The sequence below is a fragment of the Cinclus cinclus genome, chromosome 17 (genome assembly GCF_963662255.1).
Source record: "Cinclus cinclus chromosome 17, bCinCin1.1, whole genome shotgun sequence".
NCBI lineage: Eukaryota > Metazoa > Chordata > Aves > Passeriformes > Cinclidae > Cinclus > Cinclus cinclus.
Window position 1 is genome coordinate 1918853 of NC_085062.1, and position 25312 is coordinate 1944164.

At 49.0% G+C, this 25312-nt stretch overlaps 1 protein-coding gene across 1 annotated transcript in view; it reads left to right on the top strand.

Moving 5' to 3' along the window:
• The first annotated feature begins 430 nt into the window (after positions 1 to 430).
• Positions 431 to 25312, top strand: part of NCOR2 (nuclear receptor corepressor 2) — a 156726-nt gene continuing 131844 nt past the window's right edge. Inside the window, exons 1-3 of the mRNA XM_062504674.1 lie at positions 431 to 535; positions 12557 to 12684; positions 21685 to 21865. Coding sequence (XP_062360658.1) covers positions 431 to 535; positions 12557 to 12684; positions 21685 to 21865 — 414 coding nt within the window. The remainder of the gene's footprint in view (positions 536 to 12556; positions 12685 to 21684; positions 21866 to 25312) is intronic.

Below are 25312 nucleotides of genomic sequence, written 5' to 3' on the forward strand. Positions count from 1 at the left end.
AAAAAAAATTCATCTCCAAGAGACTTGGAGACAGAGATCAACAGGACCCAAAGAAATAGCTGGCAGTTTGGATTCCTGGTCCTGCTGATGGTGATGGGTGAAAGCTTTCCAGAGAAATTGGGTAGGATAAATCTGGGAAAATCTTATATTTGGATTTCCTGTGATAGGAGTAATCTACAGAAGAAACTTAGCAGTGGGGTTTGCCAGATGGAAAACGGGGCTGCTGGGGAATTGCGAGGGCAGTGAGGTTTTGGTGATGGTGCAAGGCCCGATGCTCTGTTGACTAAATTTTAACCCTCTGCTTTCCTGCTTCCTTCCAGCTGTTGCGCCACGTGGCAGACGCACGCACGATGAAGAGGAGCTCCCTGCTCTCCTAATCCTTTGCTGGTGATTTGGAAGCAGCCCCTGCCACGCCTGCTCCTCCTTGGCCATGTCTGGCTCCACGCAGCCCGTGACGCAGAGCTGGCGCGCGGCCGAGCCGCGCTACCCGCCGCACGCCATGTCCTACCCCGTGCAGATTGCCCGACCGCATGCGGTAAGGCCGAGGCTTCCCTTCCCTTTCCTTCCCTTCCCTTCCCTTCCCTTCTCTTCTCTGCCCCCTCGCAGGGTGGGAGCCACGTGGGTGTCCCCAGCGCTGGGACAGCGGTTCAGCTGCGCCGGTCTCGGATGTGGCTGTTGCACAGAAATCAGACCATTTCCGTGCCTGCGGTGCAGGATTTCTCCATTCTTCTCTCATGGGATCCTCTTTTGTTTCTCTGTATGGTGCTTTCAGTTTTTCTCTCCCTTTCCAGCCTTTTCCTAAGCACTTGCTGTGATGGTGCTCGTGGGCTCTGGCTCATTATTTCTGAGCACCTGTGTCCTTTTGTCCTTCTGGCGAGAGCACCCCTGGTTGGGTGCAACATCCAGCCTGGGGGCAAAGGGGAAGGTTTGACCGTTCCTGTGGAGCAGCAGCACATGTCCTCCAGCCCTTTTTGGCATGGCCTTTCCTTGGCACTGAATCACAAGGGAGGGACCGTCCTCTTCTATGTGTGGGCTCACTGCTTCCCAGTGAACCCAGTCCCTGCTCCTCACCCCCACAGGAGAGCTCTCCTGGTTCCCAGGCAAGCTGCTCAGAGTGAGCCTGTCTCCTGCCCTCTGTTAGCAGACCTGCCTCTCTTTATGCAGTTCTCCTGGGGAGCAAGAAGATAACTGAGCTGCTGAGCTTTCCATTTTATCCTTCCCCCCTTTCTCCCTCTCTTACTCTTGACCTGTAATCTTTTCTCTTGGATGAAGGCATAAGGTGGAGATGATATATATTTTTTTTTTTGGCTCTGTCTTGTTGAATGTACCAGATCTTGCAGAGTTTAATTCACCTGGATCCAGCCTTTCCTTTCTGTGCTGTCTCACACATGCCTGTGTTTGCTCATCCTGGGTGGGTGAATGTTTTCAGTTTAAGCCCTTAACGGAAGACACTCTTAGTGGAACAGCTTTAGTCAGCTCAGGCTGCTTAAAGGAATCTTATTAGGTGCTGCTGTATGGCTCACACTTCCAAGGGTCTTTGGAGCTGCTTCTTGTTGGATCACAGTGAGGTGGAAGGTGCCTGAAACACAAATCGGGGAGGAGACCTCGTCTGGGGGTTACGTTTGAGAGTGACAGCTACTGAATGGTCAAATTCAGTTTGTGCTGGTTTTAGTGTTGGACTTGAGAGCCTGGAAACCCAGGAAATGCCAGCAAAGGGCTGAAATTCCCTCTTTTGCCCTCTTTGCCTGGCTTCAGCAGAGTGGCACGGGGAGCAGAGCTGGAGATTGGAAGGGCTTTGAAATTGAAACGTTAAGGAGGGCGCGGGACGAGCTCTTGGCTGCGTTTGCTGGCTCATCTGCATTGCTCGGGTCCTGCGTGCTGCTGCACAAAGAGGCTTTTTATCCTGGGTATGAGACACGCTGACCTGGTTCGATTTATGGGAGCTTGGCTTCAGTGTGAGCGTGTTTGTTTGAGGGCTGGAACATAACCAGGAGCAGAGCATTCGTCTCAAAAAGAAATTCCCACTTCTCTTTTTATCAGAAACCTGAGCGGGAGGAGTATGCAACCAGGTGAGCATGATCTGCAGTTGTTGCAAGACTGTGGTTTAAAAGCAAACCAAAGGAACCTCAAACTGCAGTGTGGAGATTGATTTTAGAAGAGTGTGAATGGCTCCTGTCCTTGGGGTGCTGAGCTCTTGTCTCCTGCAAAATCCCAACTGCTTCCCCTTAGTGCTGCAACAGCAGGATGAGCAGAGCAGAGCAGTTGTTTGCAGTGGGCTGGAGCTGGGGGTTTCTGCAGTGAACACTGGTTTTGTTCTGTTGTATTAATGTTGAAGAAGTTGTTGACATTCACTTCTAGAAGCTATTTTTACAGACACATGTAATCAGCCGAAATTATCCGATACCTTTTGGGTGTCTGGATGCGGGAGAGGTCCGAGCGGAGAATTTTTTTGGATGGAAAGCCAGAAGTCTCCTGTGGACAGAAGCATGCCAGCCCCACACAAAAGGACGCACCTTGCCCGTGCTGGGAGGGCAGGAGGGTGTTTGTGGAAGCGTGTCCCTGCATGATCTGCCCCGCCGCTCTCAGCTGTTCACAAACACGTGTCTCTTGCTCGGCGGCGCCGTGAGCTGGAACCTGGCCATGGCTCTGGGGCTGGAGCTGATCTCTGGTGGGATTGCTTGGGAGAGGAGAGCCCAGTTCCTTTGAAGTTGCTGCGCTGTTTAATATTAAAAGTCAGCGGTATTCGCTTGCATGTCTTGGCCAGGTCAGTTTTGTCATGGGGTGTGTTTGCACAGTGAGGGCTTGTTTGGAAGAAACCAAGAGAGGCCAAAACCAACCCGACACTAACATGTCTTGCATCTAATTAAATTTTGGTTCTGGTTTATTGCGTTCCAAGGCATCCTTTCCTGAGAACTGGGAATTGTCAGCTCAGGGATCCTTATTCTGGTGGTGGAAACGCCCTGGGTCACCTCGTGGGCACGTGTGCAGGGCTGAGCACAGCAGGGCTGCAAATGCTATTATAATATAAATAAATAATCACAGCCCAAGTGTGACGGTCGCACCCAGGGAAATGCGGCGCGGCAGGAATGCTGAGCTCAGAAATGAGCCGTGACATTATTTTAGGCTTGGAGACACTTTATGAAAAGTGATTTAAAGGATTGCAGCTGTTTGATTTCACAGATGAGGCAAGTGAGAGGGGATGTTGTGAAGGGACAGGAGGCACTGAAAGCAGGCTGAGGGAATTTTCTTCTCCCATCACGTAAGCCGAAGGAAATATCCAACAAAATGGGGGGGGGAAGTGCATTTCAGGTAAACAAATAGAAATATGCTTTGTGCATATGGGCACCTCCTCCCAGCAGCATGTTCCACGAGCTGCTGCTGAGTTTGGAGCTGGCAGAGAAGATCCAGTACCTGCTTAGTGAGGATGTTTGTTGTCTGGTTTCACTCTTGGTTGCCAGCTTTGGGCAGGGCTGTGAACCTGTGGGTCTGACCCAGACTCAGCTCTCTCCAATGGCTGACACAGCAAACAGGCTCTCCCACAGGGTAAGCAACATACTCAGGTGTCTTCCTCCTCTTCCTCCTTACTGACAGATATCTGGTCCCAGCAGCTGTTGGGAAGGCTGGCTGTGATGTGAAAATGGTGCAAAGTTTTATAATGACCCTGGATTGAATTCTGTCTTAGTAGACAATGACTTGCAAAAAGCTTTGACAAGTCACCGTGCTTTTAACGGGAAGAAGGAAGCTTAGTGAAAAGGTTCTGGTTTGTTTGACTTTGGTAAAACTAAAATCTCCAGTAATCAGCAGTTTCTTCTTAAGGGCACGGAGTGGTTCTTGGCCAAAGTGCAGGGAAAACATTTCTGTTTTCCATACTCATTAGCTGTAATGTTGGGGTGCACAGTTGACTTCTGTCATGTTCAGCTTGGAAACAGAGGAATTGTTTGAATGCTCCGTGACCTTTAGCTAAAGGTGAAAAAACACATTACTTACGCTCTTAACCTTCTAATGTGTCCAAAGTTCATGCTCTCTCAAAGGGAACTTTCGCATGAAGGATATTCATTTTCAGGCAACCTGCAGATATTTTCTGTAAACAGATCAATTTTCCTGTGTACTGCACGTCCCTCTTTCTTTTTAAAACTTCTTCATGATCAATATTCCCTGGGAGCGGAAGGGTTCCCCTCTTTTCCTCCTGTGTGAATCCAGTTTCTTGCTGTGACCTCCTTACCAGCCTTCCTGCTCCTCTTAGTGCCCTGACATTTCAGAGCAGGAATGGTGTGTCTTTGGATGCAGACTATGCTCCCCAGGAGGCTGGTATCAGGTGCTGGAGATGCTGGGGGTCAGGGCACACAAGATGTCCTCAAACAGCAGCCTCTGTGACAAAACAGCTTCTGCTTTTGGGGTGCTTTGAGTGTTTTATGTACTAGAGATGCTAAACAGGATTAGGGATTGGTAGGATTTGGGCGTGTACACATTCATATGAAATTGATGCTTCATCATCACTTGAATTCCCTTTTGTGAGCACTTTTCCCTCCCTGCTGAACAAGAGCCTCATTTTGTCTTCTTCCTGCTGTTTGCCCCCATTCCCTGCACAGACCTTCATCTGGGATGAAAAGCTGAGCTTAAGCCCTCCTCTGCTCCTGCTTTGAGACCATTGTGCTTTTCCCATGCCACCTCTCCTGCTTGGGAGCAGCTCAGTAGCTCCTTCATTAACTCCCCATTTGCAAACCAGCCCTTGTGCAGGAGCGTCCTGGCCCCATGGTTCGTTTGCTTTGGCCCATGATAAATAACTTCCTTGTCTGTGTGAACCAGAGACAAGAGCTTGGTGCAAACTTGCGTGTTGATTTGGTGTCCAAGCCAAAAGGTGGCCTGGGGGGAATGGAGTGCATTCCCTGCCCAGACTCCTCCTCCCAGCAGTTGGAGCAGGGCGAGTTGAGTCCAGTGTCCTGCTGTGGAAGGTGCAGGCTCCGGGGATGGCAGGAGCTCGCTCCTCTCCGTGGTGACATGATCGGGTGGCACAGCAGCACCAGGTAAGCCTGCACAGGGGCACTGTGCTGTGCTGCTGTGTTGGTTTTCCTTGGAGTAGTTATTCACACTTTTGTCTCCTGGGAGTAAAATGTCAGTGTGTGTCAGGAGCAGAACGGAAGAGTTTATGGTGCAGCACCTCTGAGCACAAAGAAGAGTCTCCTGCTACCAGCTGAGGGAGGGGTGTCCTGAATTCTGCCTGCTGGGCTCCAGCTAATGTTTTAAAAAATGACCTGAAAATAAAAGACATACTTTGGAAATACCGACTCTGATCAGGTCTGTCACGAGAACTCAGCGCCATCTCTCTTGAGTACCTTTCCAGTGACAGATTGCATTAGCTCTGAGCAGCTCGGTGGTGGATTTTGGAAAATTGGCTTTCTGCTCTGGGACTGGGAGAGCACGGAGGTGAAAGAACAGGACACGTAATTCCCTGCCCTAGGGTCTCCGTTCCATTCCTGGGAAGAAGTTGGCTTACAGCAGTTTGTATTTAAATCTTGTTTTTCCTAGGATACAGCCTTTATCTAAAACACTTCTTTTACTTAAAGCTACAGTAAATTTTTGTGGTTGCTCCCTAATCTTCTTTTTGGAAACATGATTTGATGCAGAAGGTGATGCTTTGCTTTTGGTTGATCTCAAGATTGTAAATCCACGGGGGAAGAAATAACTTTCACTGCTTATGTGGTTTGGTAAAGCCACTTTTGGAGCCTTTTCCTGTGCTTCAGGCCTGACTCTTGATTGTGCTGCTCCACCAGTCCCTGGAGGCACCTTTTGCAAGACCGGGGACTTCTGCTGGTTGTCATTGTCCCAGTGTTTATTCAAAATGCTGAGCAAGTGAAGGATTTGCTGTGGAGGTGTAAGGAAGAGTAGGAGAGAGTAGGAGACATGGAAAGCTGAAAGGGTCCTACATGAACCTGCAGATAGGTTGCAGGTATTTTATGGGAATAGGTGTGGTAGGAGATGGTGGGGGACCTGTACTGCAGAAGAGATGTGATGATGAGCTAAATGACAGGTGCCTTTTAAGGTAGAAGGTTTGGGTTTGCTGTGTGAAGAGAGCTGCTCATCCTGGATGGACTTTGTGGCTTCAGGAAGCACAGCACCAGGCGTGAGGGTTGGAGGAAGGACAGACGGGTCATTCCCGACTCAAAGGCGCCTGGATGCGACTGGGACTAAAGTCTTGTGATGGAGAGAGGCTGAAAAGCAGCAGTGTAGTGGATGTGCTGCTGCTCTGTGGGCACCTCTGGCTGCTGGGGAGAGGGCTGGTGGCTGGCTCCAGCACCGGTCAGATGACTGGGAAGCCACAACAGCTGAGAGCTGTCCTCACCAAGACGTGACTGCTCCATGAATGGCACATTCAGACAGGGAAGCCAAGCACTGTTGACAGCCCTGCTTTGCTGGAGAGGTGGGGAGAGGGCGTTGAGAAGGGTTCAGTGCTGTGCAGCTGGTACAGATGCTATCAGTGCTGGCAGCAGCCTGGGTGCAGGGATGGCAGCAGAAATCGGTGCCTTCCGACACGGGGCCACGAGCAGTGTGGTCGCCTCCTAAAACAAAAGGCCAAGTCAGCAGCTTCTGAGAGATGGATGGCAATGAGACTGTCTTGGAACAATAAGGGTGTTTGTCTTCTCAGCACATGTTGCATCCCTGCAGGCAAGATAAAAATGCATGTATTCAGCCAGGTTTTTATTACTGACCTTATCTTCAGTGGGGGAGCTGATCATGGAGGAGTTCTTGTTTGGTTTCTGTTATTGATATTTTTTTCTTAAATCTGCAGTGAGGTCCTCACAGGGTTTTGAGGAGGAAGTTAGGCAGACAGCATTGTGCTTGTGGACAACCTGTCTGGGTCAATAATCACCTCCTTTGCACTTCAGAGGAGGTTTTCAGCAGCAGAGAATGGTTCCTCTGGGCTGGGGAGACTGAGCTGGTGGGTTGTGTGCCACAGTGGTCCCCTCACAGCCCGAGCTGTGTCTGAACCTTATTCAGTGACAGCTCTGCTGCCACCCTGGTTCCTCCCAAACCTTTCCCCTTCCTCTTACCTTTGAGAATTGGCTTTGGGAAAAATGACTTTCTTCAGGCAAATGCTGAAAAGTGCATTTCTCGGTCTGATGAGCAAATGCTGTGCTGCCAGTGCCAAGGGGTATCTAGGCACCAGAGAACTTCTCCTTTTATTGCTAAAATAGGTCACACTCACTGCTGGCAGAAAAATGTTAGGCAACTTTTTTCCAAAGTCAAGGGTGGGCAGAGCAGGGGTGGGCGACATCCCCTGTCTCTGACAAAGCTGCCAGAGTGGTGTCTGTGCTGCTTTGTCCACCCCATAAATCAATTTCTGGATGGTCTGAGGCCCTGGTATGTTCCAAGCTGGGATATGCTGCTCCATGCTGGCTGTGTGGTTCTGGGGGTGTGGGAAGCTCAACAAGCCCGGTGCTTCCCTGATGAATGGGGTGGCTTTGCAGCCCAAAGCTGTGTGATCATGTCTTGGATTCCATGTTGTCCAGGTGGACGTGCCAGAGCAGCAGCTGTAAAGTGTCCAGCTGTGGCTCTCCGTGCCACCAGTGCCATGGTCTGGGGGGTACCAGCCCTGTGCCATCATCCATCATTTCCCCTGCGGTTAACAGTTCCCAGAACTACACACGAGCTGCTCGCAAGCAGCAGGGACAGACCAGGCATCCTTTGTGATATTAGATAAGGGCCAGTTCATGAGAAGTGAAATAAATAGGGATGTTTTGACATTTTTTTTTCCCCCACTATTTGTACCGCACTACTGTTAATTGGCCTCAGTGAATGTTCCAGCAGAAACGGGACGTGGTTAGAAAATAAATGTGTTTGTAATGCAACACTGGGTGAGCTTGTAAGGAGCAGCCCTAATCCATGGTGAAGGTGGCAAGGACCTAGCATTAGCTTCTCCAGGAGCGTGTGCAGTGCCCAGGCCTGTTTGTCTGCCTGGAAGGTGACAGGACAGCGTGGGGCAGTGGCTGGCCACCAGGTGAGCTCTCCTGTGCCGGGGAGCTCCGCAGGTGCAGCGCTGCCGTGATTCGAGGTGGCGTCGGTGCCGCTCTCGGCTCAGCTGGCGGATGTGGTGGCTGACCCCAGGCTGCTCCTCCTCGGTGTCACGGCAAAACAAGCACCAGTGGTTTTTAAGCAAAGCTGTTTTACACCGAAACTCGGCGGGGAGCTCCCGGTTGCTTTCTCGGTTGAGGACGTGGTAAGCGGCCAGGACGGATCTCACGCTTTGGGCTGCTCGAGCTGTGCTGCAGGTTCTCCTCTGGCTGCACTCTAGGTCTCCATGGGTTTGCTCCAGAGCTATTTTCCAAGGAAGCCAGAAGCTCTGGGTGTTTGTACTTGTTTTTCTGCTGGTGGGAGGAAGAGAGGAGGAGCAGTTCACCTTTCTGTTGCAAGACCAGCTCCAGGCTTCCTTTCTGCATGTCTCCTATCTCTGAGGTCTTCTCCTCAGAGGCTAATTAATTCTTGGAGCTGTGGGAAGGCTGTCTGGATGGAGCAGTCGTGTGCCTTGTCTGTGTGGATGTGCTTGGTGCTGAAGCTGGGAGTGCAGGGTCAGAGATGCTCTTGGCTGTGGCGTGGCATTGTCAGGCACCCTGTGCTGCTGATCAGCACCTTCCAGCATCACTCCCAGACCTCCTCTTCTTCCTCGTGGTTGGAGATCAGGCAGCCAGGACCTAGCAGCTGCAGGCAGGGGAAGGAGAAATGGAGCACACCAGCAAGTGCACGTGTCTAAAAGAGAAAGCAAGAGAGGCAGAACGGCTGCACTGCTGCCTGCAGTTGTTGGCTTAGTGTGGGGGTTACCCTGAGGTTGGGGACAACACTGAAGAGTTTGCTGGAGGCTTTGTGATAGGTAAGGCAGCAGGCTGGAAGCTTTAAAGTAATTTTAAAAGGTGGGGGTGGTGAGGAAGCTTCTTCTTTCTCATTCTCTTGGGCTTTCTCTGTGTGTTGCCAATAACTTTTCCGTAATACTGTGTTCAAGAGCCTGGCTTTGTACAGTTTGATTAGCAAATCTAAATGAGCCTGGTAGACTCAGGTTATTTGGGGTAGAAGGATTTACCAGGAAGGGGATGGAGATAGTGGTCTTGGCGCTCCAAAAACAAGGGATAACACAGAAACCTTGAGACTCAGGGACCTTTCCCTGGCTCTCCCGCCCAGCATCCCACACAGGAGCAGCAGTGATGTGTCTAACCTTCCTGATGGGCAGCAAAGGGTGCTTTCAGTCCCTTAGGCTGGGCCTAAGTCCCTCTTCAGTTTGCTGCATGAAGAAGTATGTTTTAACGAGGCCACTTTTGGGTCTTCAGCATTTCATTTTTCTAAAGATTTGCCTGGTGCAGCCCTGCTCTGCTGGGGTGGCTTATGATGGTGCTGTGGTACTTGGTGTCTGCCTGGCCTTGGGAATGCTTCTAGTGCTGGCCTCCCCCCTAATCTGACTTGCCAGAGCCCCCTGACTATCCATGGTCTTTCTGCTTCCTTGATTTCTGTCATGACATTTACTGAATTCATGAAATCTGCAGAGCTTCCCAAAGTACATCCGTATGGGAGCACCTGAACCAAGAGGAACAACAGGAAAGTTGATTAAAAGGAGTAAAGTCCTTACTGGAGGCAGCTGGATATTTGAAAGGTCTGGAGAGAGTGCTCTGGCAAATCAGCAGATTTGTGGGGTGGGAGGAAGGTTTGCACAGGGAAGTAAGAGGAAAAGATGCAAAGAGAAGGAGAGGAGGAGCAAAAAAAAATAGAATTGAGCAAAACAATGGAAAGGAAAATGCAGTTTGAGGCTGAAGGGTTCTTTAGTTGTTTTATTTCAGGTGTCTTGGAGCTGCCCATGAGCAGGTGCTAGAAATTTGAGGTCAGGATGAGGGCTACATCACATATGTGTGGTTGTGGTGGGAAATTCAGATGGCACCCACTGGGTGCTGCTCCTGTGTCTGTGTGGAAGGTGCAGTGGTGCTGGCAGCAAGGTGCCTCCAAGCAGGTGTCTTTAAAACTCTGCTAGAGAAAATGGAAGCCTCTTGTGAATCACAGAATCATTTAGATTGGATAATATCCACAGAATCATCAAGTCCAGCCATTAGCCCAGCACTGCCAAGTCCACCAGGCAGTCTGAAGGCAGCTCATAAACCTTTCTGGTGTTTGCATGTGAAAAACTCTGTCACATCTCACAGTGCAGTTTACTGGAGTAACCTTCTGAGGAATTAATCCACCTATGTTCTATCAGGGCTTCCATGGTGTCTTTTAACAGTTCATCACAAGACACAGAAAATTGTCCATTTAAATCCTCCTCACTATTTTTTAGGTTTTGTTTTCTCCTTATAAAACTCATCACGGATGTAAAGAAGGCAGAGCAGGTCAGAGTCCCTTCAGGCCATGCCAGCAGGTTCTGAGCTCCACCAGCCATTTTCTGGTGGGGTTAGAGGAGGCAAAAGCTTAGCTGAGTGTGGGCAGGGGGAAAAGGAAAAGCAGATGGTTCTTGGGACATGCAAGAGCCTTTTTTTTTCTCAAGGGCACAGCCTTTGAGCCTCCCAGACGGGTAATTCTTGTTTATACGCCCACAGAAAGTGATGGTCCTGGTTTTGGGCCTATTGGTTTGTCTTCCCAGACACGATGTGTTTGTTTTGTAGGTGGATGTCAGGAGCTGCATCACTCTTCTATTTAAATATTTATTTTTAATTTAAAACCAGGACAAGTGTGAATGTGGGGAAGCTTGTTTGTAGGCAGGAATTCTGCTTTGGCTGGGCCTGGAAGAACTGATGGGCTCCCTCTCTTCAGATGTCCATGTTTGTCCCATCTGTGGTTGGAGTGATGGCATGTTCTGTCCTGCAGCCCCCCCCCCCCCAGCATCCTGCATCCTCCCCAGACACCTGGATTTACAGCACAACAGCCCTGTGAGGATAAGGGGGCACTGTCCAAGTCATGCCCTTCTTAATGTCACAAGAACCTGTCTGCAGACACCCCTTGTGCAGAGACTGAGATTTGGCATGGCCAGGCTGGAGCTGGGGCTGGCTGAGTCTCTTATTCCTGGGGTTTTCCAACATTGGTCAGAACAGAGAACGAGCAGCACCACACTATTGCCTGGTAGTGGGGAGAAATGAACTTGATTCCAAAAACTGGCACAGCTTTCTAGGCACAAGAAGTAGTGACCCATAGGACACCACAATTCCCCTTCCTTCTCCCTTTGATATTTGGCCTTTTCAGCTTTTGTGCAAGAGAGGTTGGATGTGACCAACTTTTCTTGGCTCTCCCAGGCTGAATGTTTATAATCTGATTTTCTTCCTGACTTTCCAGAAAAACTTGTTTTACTCTCTGATGGTCAAACATGGGCCTTGATACTCCCTTCTACTCCCCAACTTGCTGGAGGACATCATGACATCCACTGCTAGGCTGCTCTTTTCACTTCCAGCTTGGGAGAGGAGATCCTCAGGCTCAGGTTGTTGCTATTTAAGCTCTCAAACCCTTTCTTTGCTTGCCATTCACCTTGCTGGGGCAATTCCCCAGCTTCTCTAGGGTTGGAGCATGTTGATCTTCACTACATCAGGTCAAATAATTGCTGTTCCAGCTGTTGCAGCTGAGACCCTTTCTGCCCACACCAGCTGCATGCATGTGGTGTCTTATTTATCAATTATTTGTTTTTCTGTAGACCATGAAATGCCTTTCTTCTTTTTGAGGAAGTTAAAGCTTTCTTGTTCTAGTTGAGAACTATTCAAAAATAGACTCCCAGGTGGAATTGGTTCTTCTAAGGTAAATGTGTGTCAGTGTTACCAGGGTTATTCTGTGACGGGGTTTTCTGTGCCATTGCTGAAGGTCTTAGTTAATTAGATGATTAGTCTGCTGGTCAAGTATCTATCTGCAAATAAAAAATAGCAGTTGAATGTAGCTGCCTAAAATACTGCTGCTGGAATCAGTCTGTGGCACAGAGCAGGAGGGCTTCTTATTTAATTAAAATCAGGAACATACTGTACTGTACTCTCCAAGGGTCAAGGAACAAAAGGGACGTACACATAATAAGTAGCAAACTGTCCTTTCAAACCCCTTGAGCTCAGCCCAGGGGAGCTGTCTTTAAAAGAATATTTTCGATATAACATTTGTGATTTTTCTTCTGTCCTTTCCCCCCTCCCATTTGTTTTTTTTTTTTTCTTTCTCCATGCTGATATGTAGACTATTGAAGCTGAAAGTATCCTGTGATAATTTTGTTCTTACCTGTTCTTACTCTTGGATTCACAATTGTCATCAGGACCTCTTGGATGCCAAAAATCCGTGTGTGGGTGATCAGTGGCTGGGCTGGGCTTGCTGGGATCCTTTTCCAGTAGCCAGCCCTACCTGGAGCCCCAGGAAAAGGCTGGAGACATACTGAACAAGGGGCTGAGCTACCATTCCAATGCACTGTGGAACTGGAAGTTACTGGGAACCTTCTGGGGAGGGCAAAGCACTGAGCTCTGTCGCCCAGCGCTTCAAAGGAGAAATACCAGCGTAGGTTTTTTTGAGTTGTTCTTTGCTTGCTTGAGAGTTGCCAGCAGCCTGACGAGCTCTGCTGTGTTTGTTCCTGCAGGACGTTGCGCTCTTGGAGTACCAGCATCATTCCAGGGATTTTGCTTCCCACCTCCCGCCAGGGTCGATCATGCAGCCGCAGCGGCGGAGGCCGTCCCTGCTCTCCGAGTTCCAGCCGGGCAATGAAAGGTACTGGCAAAGCTCCCTGCCTCCACCAGCCAGGGTTTTGTGGTGGCAGCAAGGCTGGGAGGGACCCCTGGGCAATGGGGTGCTGTTTCTGGGCACTGACCCTGCTCAGGCTCAGCGCCAGTTCAGGTTCCTTCTGCTGATCAGGTGGCACCTTTGCCTTCTGGTTCCTTACCTTTGATTGTCATGTGCTTTAAAGGAGTCTTAAAAACAACAAACAGCCAAAAAAAAAAAAAGCAACAAAACCACCCCCTCACTTCTGTGAAGCTCCAGGTTGCTGTGACTGGTTGTGTTGGCTTCTTCAGCACAGGAATGAAGCAGTGTGGTTGGGTTTGGTCTGTGGCTCCCGAGGCTGCAGGGAGGAGTGAGAAGAGCTCATTTCCTCCCCCATCTCCGCTTCCTCTGCTGCTGCTCTTCCTCCCCGCTTTCATTGTTTTTGTTTCTCTTTCTGTGTTCCACTCACAACTTTCCCTGAGCTGCCTTCTTCCTATCTGCTCCCTTCATGCCTCTCCCTGTGTCCCTGTTTCCTGTCACAGCCTCATGGGGAAGCTGCCAGAGTTTTTAGGTGCAAGTCAGGCAAGTGCTGTGGCTGGGAATGCTGTGCATGCTTTAACCACGGGAGCTGATTTGTTTGAAGGACATCACTCTCACTCTCTGTTTCAGTGCAAAACTCTGCGCTCTTTTCTCTCTCTCTCTCTCACACAGTTTCTCTTCTGCCTTTCATGATTAGTGGTTTGGGGAAAAAAGTGACCTGGAAGTGAAATAAGAGCCTTGCTACAGTAGATATACACAAAACAATTATTTTAATGCTTATTCCTTAGGCTAAGAACAAAACCAGTGCAGAGCCAGAGATGAATCTGTTTCTCTAAAATCATCATTTTTAAGGAAGAGGAGTAAGAACTCAGGGTGCTGGATGCATAATAAATACATCCTCTTTTTCTAGTAGGTTGGGTTCAGCAGAAAAAAAAAAAAACAACCTGTGAGAATTTGGAGGCAAAAAGTAGCTTCCAAAATTCATTTTACATCTGGATGTCCCCTTCTGGATTATGCATGTGGCACCTGCATGTACAGAGGGTCATGCCACTTTTGATAATCCATAATTTATTGCAGCATGTTGCACTGCCTTGACTCTCTTTGATTTCTCAGTGCTTTGATTTCTTAGCACAGAGTAACACGGTTAAATTGGAATTGGGTCAGATTTAGCTAAATTTGGGGGAGATGGGTAAAGAGGACCCAGCAACATGCTCCTGCCTGTTTTTGTTTTTCACACTGCTGATGGTTTGCAGAATGGAGAAGCAGTTCAGCTCTCCAGTAATACAGTGTTTAAAAAGTGAATCTTGGTTTTTCTGTATCACTAAAAAAAAAAAGCCCAGCAGCAAACCTTGGTGTCTGCTCTACCACATGCCTGATCTGTGTGGTCACCCAGATATCTGCCTTTGGCTTACAGATGTTTCAAAATCCCCAAACTTATTTTTGTTGACAGTCACGTGAATGTGGGTAAATGCTAATCAAACTTGTCAGGGGATGTTACACATGGTACCTAATTTTCAACCTGAATGGTGATGTTTTGGCATGCTATAAAAAGAAACTCTTTTAATAGCTTACATTTCATCCCTTTTCCCCTTAACAAAAAAAACCCAACAAAACAAAAATAAAAAAACTTTTGCAAAAATTTTACTATGTAGTAAAGCTAAAAATACTGCTTCAGTTCAGTTGACATATTGTGTCAGAAAGCTGGGATGGGACATAGACTCATTGAAAATTTTTGGGGGCATCTGGGGATGCAGAAAGGAGTGGGGGGAGGTCTTTGAAAAAGTTGTAAAGAAATTTTCAATCCAGTGTAATTAGTTACTGATTTGGATTGGGTACCATTGGGGCTGGGGAGGTGTTTTTCAAAGCCAACTGCTATTTATTTGCATCTTTAAGCTCTACATGTAAAAATCTATTCTCTGGGGGGCTTTGCTGGTTCACCTTTGTGGTCTGAGGAGCTACTGTGTTGTAAGAGGAGCCCTTTGGATGGTGGTCCCTCGCCTGAGGGTTCCAGGGTCAAGACCCAGGAGCTCCTGGAGCAGGTTGGGTTGGTCATTGGTCCCCTCCCCAAAAAATAGCCTTGGCCCTTCCTGGTGCAGAGCGGAACCTGGATGAGGGAGGGTGGCGATGGCAGCCGTGGCTGCAGCTGAGTCCCCTTGGCAGGCTCAGCATCTTGGCTTTGTTCCTGGGCTGGGATTGATGGTTTTGAGCAGAGGCAGCTGGCTCTCGGCATGAGGGGCTGGGAGGAGGGAGCCCAAGGCAAACAACATCCACAACACGGCACAGGGGTGAGCAGAGGGAGGCACAGGGGTGTGCTGTGTCTGAAAGGAAGACCCTTGCTGTGGTTCCTTGCCTGACAGCCCAGCTGGCACTCAGTGATGGTGGGCATGTGACAGTCCTCCCCTTTGAAGCAAGTATCATAGAGGGGAACCCTTCCAATCCCCCATTTCCTCGGGAGTTCAGAGGAAGCAGCCTGTCTGCTCTTGGTTGTGGTGGCTGATGCACTTCCAGGATTGCTGTGCTCCTTAAGGACATCAGCTCGCAAGTCTGGTGCAAGCGGGGTGTGGCAGGCTGACAGCGCTGGAGATGGAGCCCTGTGTGCGTTCCCACGTGGCCATCCCTGCCCTGCGCTCATCCAGGGCACTGCCTGCAGCTGCAGAGTGGTGCAGCCCTGGTGTCACTCAGCCCCAGCTCCTCTGAGCCCACCTGCCTGGTGAGTGGCTGCTGCTTGCCTTCCTGTCCTGGAAACGGCAGGCATTCCCTTGGTGTGCTGGTTTTGAGGTGTTTTCCCCTATTTTGGCTTTACCTTCACTTCGGACAGATATGTGAAGCCTCTGCATGCTGTCTTTGCATATGGTGTTGGAGGCTTGACCCAGGGGATGCTCAAAATCCCACAGCAATCATTTGGGTTTCCTTGGATGGTCTTCCTACCGCATGTTTTCAGTCTCTCCTGGCTGCAGTTCTGCTGTAGCCACCCGGATGGTGGTTAGTTGTGATTCAGTGGAAAGGGAACAAGAGGTGAAGAGTTTCACCATGGGCACAACATGTTAAAGGTGAATCAGGTGTTGTTGGCAAAAAGGTGTCAAGTGGTAACTTGCTGGAAGGAATGGAATGCTGGGATGGTCCCACATTTTGGGGCTTCCTCAACAAGAAGCTTGTTAGGGAGTTACAGACTGCCCTTCACATACATCAGAATCAAGAGTTGTCATCACCCCTTGGTGGCTGGGAAAAGAATTGAACTCCCTGTGCAGCAATTCTGGCTGGAAGAAGGAAGGAAAACCTGAACTGCTCTGAATTTCTTGCTGTAGGGAAAATTGGCTCTGCCTGTTTTTGCAGGGATGTGCCGCTTTCCGTGATGGTTTTTTTGGTAGCAGGCTTTTTCTTGGAAGGATCCACAGACTTCCCCTTAGCTTGCTCAGTTGGCTGTGCCAACGGGTCTGCAGGAGCAAAGAGAAGTATTTCAGGATCTGCTGTTGGTACAAGTCGTACCATGAATACTTGCAGTGGAATGTCCTGGCAAGGTGACAAGGATTAGGGCTTTTTCCCCTCTTCTATATGTATTTTGGGCCTGAAAAGAAGTGAGAAAAACTGGGTTGAGTGTTAAATGGCAGGTGCTAGAGGGTGAGTGATCTGAAAAATCAAGGAACTGGGTTTTTCTAACTTCGTATGTGTTAGGATTTTAGAGCAAGGTTGCATATTAATGCAGGAATGCTGGGGTGGATACTTCTCTCTGCTTCTCCGGCAGAAAATGTAGCTGTAAATAAATGGTATGTGTGTTAACACAGTATATTCCACCTTTATCCAGAATAAGATGAGTCACTATTTTCATAGAAGATTATTTTCCCAGTTCAGGAGACCGTGCTCCTCTTTCAGAGCCGTTCTGCTTAGCAGGCACAAGGAATCTGAGGAGTTTGCCCAGTGTGGATCTGCAGGGTGACATTTAGGCTACATTGAGCAGCTGCTGTGTTTCTGCAGCCATCTGAGATGGTCATGTGCAGTGTGGCACATGGAGAGCGTGCGGGATCACTGTGCCTCTTGTTGGGATTAATCCTGCTTTCCCAGGGAGGGGTGGGGAACTGGGGCACTGTGCATGGTGCTGGGAATCACACACGGCTCTGAGTCTTCATCTGTGCTGGGCCAAATGGCACCAGCTGCTCCCAAGGTAACAGCATGACCAATTTGTTTTTATTCGTGGTTTTTAATTAAGTTTCTGTTTTTAAAGGTGATCCTTTTCTCAGGAGTGAGCGGTGGTGTGGCTGAAATCCCCACTACCAAATACCTGTGTCTTTCATACTGGAAATAATGTACCAGGAGCTGCATTTTTTTTTTTTTCTTCCCCGTAATTGAATGTAGGAAAACAGTATCTGGAGAGAGCAGATGGTAGTGTGGAGGCACTTGGGGGCAAGCCTTATCTTGCCAGCTCTGGTGTGGCATGGGCACAAGGGCATGGGATGTCTCTGAAGCCATTGGTTCAGGAGTGTTCCAGCCACCCAGGACTGCTAAGAGGGCTTTACTGGCAGGCTGCAGTTTTGGATGCCTGGAAAAAGCATGTGGGGGAGCTTGTGGAGAGAGACAAATACTCCTTCCTCTAGATCAAGGCAGTGCCATTGTGTTAAAGCTGCTCCTGGTCCTGTCCATGAATAATTCAGGCTCTGTGTATGGGGATCTTCAATATGCAAGTTTTAAATAAAGCATCTGCTCTTATCTAAATTACAGTTGGCTTGGAAGAAGGTGGCTGAGGGTTTGTTCAGGGTGGCTGAGACACTGCCCCCTGCCCTTGAGTGGGAATGCACAGCCCGAGCATCGCCAGGATGCACGGGGGTGCTTGGTCAGAGCTCCTGAGCACCTGGGAGTTCTTCAGCTGGGCCACATGGTGAGCTGAACATCCTGCCCGAGGCTGTCCCACACCTTGGGCTTGGGAAGACTCAGTCCTGCTGCTGGCAGACTTAGCTTAGGGTGTGGGAGCAGCTCCATCTTCCCGCCCAGACATGCTGCTCTTCCCGTCATGATGGTTTATCTCCCTCTCCACCTACATGACAAAGGGAATATATCAGCTGGTCCTGGACATGTTTTTGTAGGTGTCTGGTGGCAGGTTTGCTCCTCCAAAGCTTCCAGTTCCTCTCTTTAACAGGTCCCAATTTGCCCAGTCTCACACTCTGGCTCTCATTAGCTGTAAAGGGGTTGTTGAAACCTCTGACAAATCTTAGCGTTGGCTCTAAAATAATTCAGTTCAGCACCAGTGGTTTGCTATATTACTGTCTCTCAAAAGCATTTTATTGTGTGTCTGTACCTGTGGGGGTTGGATGCTCTTTTTAGAACTTATTTTTGGAGACAATTTCCCACCAAACCATCTTAGCTGGAGGAAATAAACAGTCTCACCAAGGCAGTCGTTTATCTTGGTTCTGGTTCCAGGAGACACTGAGAATCAGTTTTCCAGCCTGGTTATGTTGTTTGGCCCCATGGTGTAGGGAGCAGTACTTGCAGATGGGAGCAGTTCTTAAAGTGTGCTCTTGCTGGGAAGTTGGTGGGAGCTGGCTCGGAATCACTGTCAGTGTCTTGAGCCCTCGGTGCAGGAGGCTTCGGGAAGTCAGGCTGGGCTTCCTGAGTGTTGCAGAATAGCCATCATTCCTCCTGCAGCCACCTTCTGCTGCTCTGCTGAGGGACAAATGGGAAGGTCTGAAGAGCAGGGGAGGGTTGTGCTGCTCTGCGGAGCCAGACTGGGTTACTGGGGAGGGAGGGTCTTTGGCCTCCTGAAAAGTTTGTACTTGCCCAGGAAAGTACAAGTAAGATCCCTCATGGTAAGATCTCATCATGACTGCTCTTACAAGTCCCAGCCAAGAGCAGTTCAGAATACCCCATTTCATCTTTTCTCCCCAGCTCTCAGTTTAATGACTGGACTCAGTGATTTTAGAGGTCTCTTTCAACCTTAAGGATTCTTTGATTCTTTGACACCCAGCTACCAGACAATCTGTTTTCAGCCCATCTTGTACACTTGCTGGAGCAAGCTGCAGATACCCCACAGTGCTCTAGGATTTTATCTGCTCATGCCTTCCTTACAGCCTCTTGCCAGTCTGCTGAGGAACCAGCCCTGGTGAATGAGTAACTCTGCAGCTGGGAGGGTGCAATTCATTTGTCGGGTTAGTAATAAACCAAAGGTCTCATCTTGGGTTATCTTAGTCTTCTGGACCTGGACCTACCCTGAGCAGAGCTGTGTGGGGGTGGTTGGAAGTTGGGCAAGCCCTGGGCACACAGCCTTGTGTGTCAGCACATCTCAGGCTGCTCTGCTTCTCTGAAGTATTCAGTGTTAGTGGTGAAAGACTCAGGTGAAGACTAACCTGTCCCACTTCATAATTAATGCTGGCATTTGCTTTGCTTCATTTAATTATGCACAACTCACAGGCAATTAAAAACACTCTTTCCCTTCAGCAAAGTAGGAATCTCTGGAATAAACCAGATGGGTGGGAACTATTTGGAAAATAGCAGCAAACCCCAAACTCTGTGTAACGGGAGGGTTTTTCAGGCAGAGTCATTTTTGCACTGACAGCAGCGTCATCTGTATAAAAGTCTGTGGTAAAGGGCTTGCTGCAGGTGTGGATGTGAAGAGTGAAAGGTGTGAAGACTTCAAGCAAAAGCATTTGTGTTTGCAGCCAGGACAGGCTGAGCGGGTTGTGTTGGGCAAAGTAATCTCGGGAGCGGCTGGAAATTCCAGTGGATAAAGTTAATAGCTGTTCCAGTGGATGTGGAAATGGAAATAAAATAGCACCTTATAACATTGCAGCTGCTTTCCCTGGTGTGGCCCCTGCCTCTCTGTGAGTGACTGCCTTTGTAAAGCTCAGTGGTGCTCTTATCTTCAGAATCCATGGGTTTTTTCTGAGTGGAGCAGTTGTGTCAAGCTCCCAACAACTGCAGAGGTCTTGGAGCGGTCCTTTGTCAATTAGCAGCTTCTTGGTAATACGGCCTTAAAAAGGGGGAAGAAGTGAAAATAAATACATCTGATTTTTTAATTGCCTCAGTAGAGCAAGGCCTTGGGTGTTGGAATATTTTAGCACCTGCCCAGCTCAACAGTTGCTTATTGTTCCTGGGTTTTACAGTAGAGCCTGAAATGCCAGCGTGCAGCTGTGGGCAGGCAGGGATTGCATGAAGGGCTGGGACCAGGCAGCAGGAAACCTGAGAGGTGCCAGGAGAGATTTTGGGCTTGCTGAGAAAAGTTGAGGATCATTCAGCATGGAAGAGTTTGCAGGTGAAGAGAGCTGTGCTTCAGTGCCAGATTTCAGGGCTGTTCAGCTCTGCAGGGTTTGCTGTGTGAGCTGTTCATTCTGTCTGGGGTGTTGGAATATCAAAGGCAGTGCTGGAGCCTCCCCATTCTCCTGTCCCCTTTTTTGCTGGGGAGGAGGAAGAGGATGAGCCAGATTCTGTTTGTGTGTGTCAGCAGCAAAGCTGCTGGCTGATCCCAATGCCAAACCCACAGCAGCAGAGCTTGGCATGCATGTGCTTTGTGCTTGCTGTTGATGTTTAATTTTAAAAATACCCCTTCCCCCCCCCCCCCCCCCCAAGTTTTATCTTGATTCTTGATGGCTTAAGGTGGCCACACTGCTGCAGGGGAGGGCATAGGGCAGTGCTCAGAGAGTGGATTCCTGCAAGATCTTCTCCCTGGATGTGATCCAGAGCCATTATAGCTGCTGGCTTCAGGGAACTCTGGATCCTTCCCTGTTTGCCATCTTTGAGATTTTTAATGTTAGCAGTTGCCGTTTCTGGGTGGGTGGAAAATGATTCATAAGGCCCCCTGTCTTCTATGCTTGCTCTGGACAAAACATATCCTCTTTCTCCCTCCCCTTCCAGCAGCTCCAAGGCTGTTAAGTTTGTTAGTGTTTGGTAGCTGGGGAGGACACACTACCACCAGCTCATGAGAATTGCAACAATCTTGTTTAAGGAGAAAAGAAAAAAATAACCATGTTTTTTTCACAAGTTTTGAATCTCCCGTGCTTCATTTTATTTATTTTAAGAGACACTGCTGCCTGAAGTGTTAAAAACACACCCTTGGAGCTGCTGCAGCAAAGCTGATCCTAGGGCATAGTAAAAGGTTTAATGTATTTTTGTAGGATCCCTTTACAATTCCCACAAGACAATGCTGCTAAAGAAAACAGAAGTACAAAGAAACTTCCAACATTTGTTTTAAAAAGGCAAAATCAAGCCCACTCTCCAGGTATTACCAACTGGTAAAAGATGTTTGAGCTCGATGTGCCTCGTTGGTGCAGTTGCTATCACTGGATAATGTGCCTTTACAGCCTGCCAGGTGTGTGTCAGAGATGTGCAAATACATGTGGTTGGTTTCTTTCCTCCCCCATCCTGGAAAAATAAATCCCTGCTGTCTAGCCATGGAGGAGTAGGCATTTTTCCTTCAACATGTAATCTTTGGTATTCCTATAGAGAGCACTAAATATAAACACTGGGGCAGTGTTTATATTTACACCTTTGACTGAGTAAGCCAAACATGGTAGAAGGGGGCTCTGGCTGGTTGTGGAGGCAGGGGAGGATTTTTGGGGTAGATTTGAGGATTTTCCAAGCTTTGTCTTTTTCTGACCAGCCCAACCCTTGTGTCACGACAGGGAAGGCTCAGACCTTCAACCTTACTCGTTTGGTCCCAGTGTAGGGACAGGCACCCCTTGCACTGGCGGGACAGGGGATGACAGCAGGTGACACAGCTGAGGAGGGGACAGCAGGGTGGCCCCTTGGGCTCAGAGGGTGGTGGTGGTCCTGCTCTAGCACATGCACCATACCCAGCAGCTGAGCTATGGGGCTGTGCCTTTGGGTCTGCAGAGATTCGAGGTTTTTGAGTGCAGGGCCACCTGGCCTCCCCCCATGGATCCTCCTGGAAAATTGAGCCCTGTCTCTTCCTCGAGTGGTTTGTAGTAGTGGAGCAGGGGACAGCAGAGGTAGTTTGTTTTCTAAAGGCTTCTTTCTCTTTGTGCCCAGATCTCAGGAGCTGCACCTGAGAGCCGAGGGCCATTCCTATCTCTCTGACCTGACCAAGCCATCGGACTTGGAGTTCATTGAAACCAAGAGGCCACGCCTGGAGCTGCTGCAGGACCCCCTGATGCGGCACTCGCCCCTCCTGAGCCAGAGCCAGCAGGGAGGCACAGAGGATCTCTCAAAGGTAAGGGGCTGATGGTCCGTGCCACCAGCTGGGTGTGGGACCTGCATTTTGGGCTCGTGTAGGGCTGCCTTTGAGGCTCTGGATTCAGTGTAGATCGTGGTTCCCAGGGTATCAAGCAGTGCTTGGATGGTTTTCCCTGAGGTGGGGTGAGCACTGGGGGGAACGGAAGCATATCAGCATTCCCCATAATTATTACAGTCATGGGCTTTTTTACTGGACTATAGATCCACTACAACAATTTCGAAGCTCCTGTAGGCTGAATTAAGGATGGTCATGTCTGGCTTTTCTGGATACTCTGCCTTGATTTGATTTTTATTTGATGCTTCTCATTTATCACATCTCTTTATTTAATATTGGTGTTTGAAGGGCTGGAATCGGTTTCTGGTGGTTCTTTAATATAATCTTCCCCAGGAAAGTCTCCCTTGTCCCAGTCTCATTTAACAAAGCAAATCGTTTACTTACAATTGTCCCCTCTGCACATGGAATAAATGTTGCAAAGAGAAATCTCTTGCTTGTGTGCCCGTTTGGATTTACTTTCATCTTCTCTTGGGGTAGATTGTATTTGATTTTACCTCCAGTTTGGCCATGCTCCTGGTTGGCAGGAGAGTCTTGCTGGATAAATGTGCTGGGGGTTCTGATGCTAGTGCTGAGGGTTGGTGCAGCTGCAGGCTGGGCTTGGGAGTTGCCCTCAACTCTCAGTGAAGTGAAAGGAAATTTGTATTCATACCCAAGAAGATGGGGATGGTTTGCTTTATCCCTGTGGGAGCTGATTGAAATAATGCATGGACAAAGAAGCTCTTCCTTGGGAATGCTGGGATATTCAGATGTTTCTTATCCATACAATACTAGTGAGCTTTATCTAAGATCTCTCTGACCTCTCTTTAATGAGAAGGATATTTAACTCTGGAGTAGTTCAGGTGCCAAGGGAGGCCTGAAGGCTCTGAAGCATCCTCAGGGGATATTGGTTGGGTGGCTGATAGGAAAAATGCACTGTTGTCCACAAAACAAAAAATAGCTCTCTCCGAAGATATGAGGAAACCAGGATGACTTTTCCATCTTCACATTATTCCCACCAGCAGTTCCGTTCTGCCTCTCACCAGAAAACTGTGGATTGTCTCAATTATTTGTTTGTAATAGGCATAGCTGCTCTTGAGGAATTAGTTCATCAGTTTAGGGGCTGCATTTGCTTCTTGGTCTGTGACACGTTTCCAAGAAGTACGTGCATTTTATGGGGCTTAAAACATTTGTTAATGAAAGAGAGAGAGCTGAGATGCAATTCAGCAAGACAAGATTATGCTTTTAGTGGAGCCATTTGTAATTTTAGAGTCTGGACGGAAGAAGAAAATGTGGTGTCCCTGACTGGTGAGAACCTGAGTGGAGCTGGCATTAGTTGCTCTAAACTAGCAGGGGCTGCTTCCAGAATGAGTTTGATGGAGCAAAGATGGAGATACTTCTAGAATGGGTTTGATAGAGCTCACTGCAAGACTGGATGATCTCAGTGCTGATCAGGTGGCTGGAAACAGAAGGCAAGTCTGGGACACAGGGATATCAGCATTTGCAGAATGGGAAATTGGATTAATAGCAGTATTCTGGTGTTAGTCCTGAGCAGTTGTACTCAAACTGGTCTATAAACTGCTGATGGACATGAAAGTCATGGAAAAGCTCCTGAGGCCAGTGTGTGCATTGCTCTGAGCCTCAGCATGTTGGAGAAGCTTCTCTGGCTGTGGGTTCAGGGGAAATGCAAAGAGCTGAGGCTGCCCTTTGGGCCCAGCTCTGGGCACTGGCAGATCTAAGCTGTGCACACAGGTAGAACCTCCTCTTGTACCCACACTTAGCCAACCACAGCTGAACTCAGCCCTGGGCTCTGAACTCACCACCCAGGACAGATGGTGAAGAACTTCCTGAGAGTGTCTGTGCTGAGGGAGACCTGAGAGCCTCTCTGTGTCCCAGAGCAGTGGCACACACAGTGGCAGGACGTGTCCCAGTGACCAGAGCTGCAGAGATATTTGCTGTTCAGTCTGTGCTGCTGACTCAGTGTCTGAGGAAGTCGCTCAATACTTTATCTAGGGCAGCTCTGCCAGCCGGGTGAGATGCACCACGTGAGCTCAGTATTGCTAAACACACTGCTGGTTGTTTAGACAGGGTATCCCAGGAGTTGTTCACTTACCCCTTACCCCATTCCTCATTGTTGCAGTCACTGCGTGAGGAGGAGCTCAATTTACTTGCCAGGCTAATAGTGCTAGGACTGGTTTTCATGGTGATTTTGCAGATTGAGCTCATTTTTGCACAGTAAGAGCTCCACAAAGCCCACAATAAAAAGGGTAGGGGTTTGGTTACACGCTCTGGGCGCCAGCCTGACTGTCCCAGGGGATGTCACTGGAATGGATGTTGCTCTCAGGCAGTGGGTATGTCTTGGTCGCTCCTGGTTTCAGAGCAGCCATTGAGCTGAGATGAAGAATCAGGTCTGCGATGGGATATAAGTTTAGCACATCCCTGATAAGCATTGATAACTGGATTTGCCAACCTTCAGCCCAGGGGGAGAAGTCAGCACCATTCCTGCATGTTTTCCAAGATCTTTGTTTAGAGCCCTGATCTATGCTCTGAACACAGACACAACAATTGATGGGGCAACTGCTGGTAACAGGCTTCAGAGTTTTTCCTCCCCTGAAGAGAAATGGATTTCTCACGCCTTTTGTTCCTCATCTACCTCTCCCAAACAGGAGGACAGCTGGGCCCCTTAAACCCTGTTCAGTATCGCTGCAGCCTCACTCCAAGCAAGGCTGTAAGGAGAAGCTCTTGGATCAGTGCATTTTCCCTGGAGGAAGCAGACACACTTTTGGGCAATGTGCCTTTCAAAAGCAGCAGCTTTCAGCTAAATCTCACTTGGACAAGTAAAAGATACTGCCTTTCCTTATGAACCTCACGTTGCTCATATCCTCAAATACAGGTGTTGCCTCTTAAGCCAGAGGCAGAAGGTTGTTTTCTTGCCTGCTTTACCTTACTTTTTCCCTGCTGTTGTGTGCTGTGTTGCTGCAGTGCTGTGGTCCTGGGCTCCTGCTGTTGGATGTGGCCTGGAGGGCTCTGGTGAGCTCAGTCTTCTGGGGAGAAATGAAACCTCCCCATGCCCTCTGTGCCAGCTGGGGCTGATGCTCCCCCCCCCCCCCCCCCCCCCCAGGAAGGTGTTCCCTTTATCTGGCTGACAATAACCAGAACAACTCAAGCAGGGCTTTTTTTTTTTTTTTCAGTCACTGCAAGCCTGGATGGTGGGATTCACTGGAAAAGCTGCTGTGATGTGGCTTTGCCAGGTGTGTTCTTGGAAGAGAGGCAGAAACTGGTTCCCAGGACCCTTGGTGGCTTCTGCTTTCTTTGCCATAAAGTTGCAGACCTCCCTCATGTAACAGCAGCCAGGAGGAAAGCAGTCAGCCCCAAGCAGGCCAGTGATGTTGT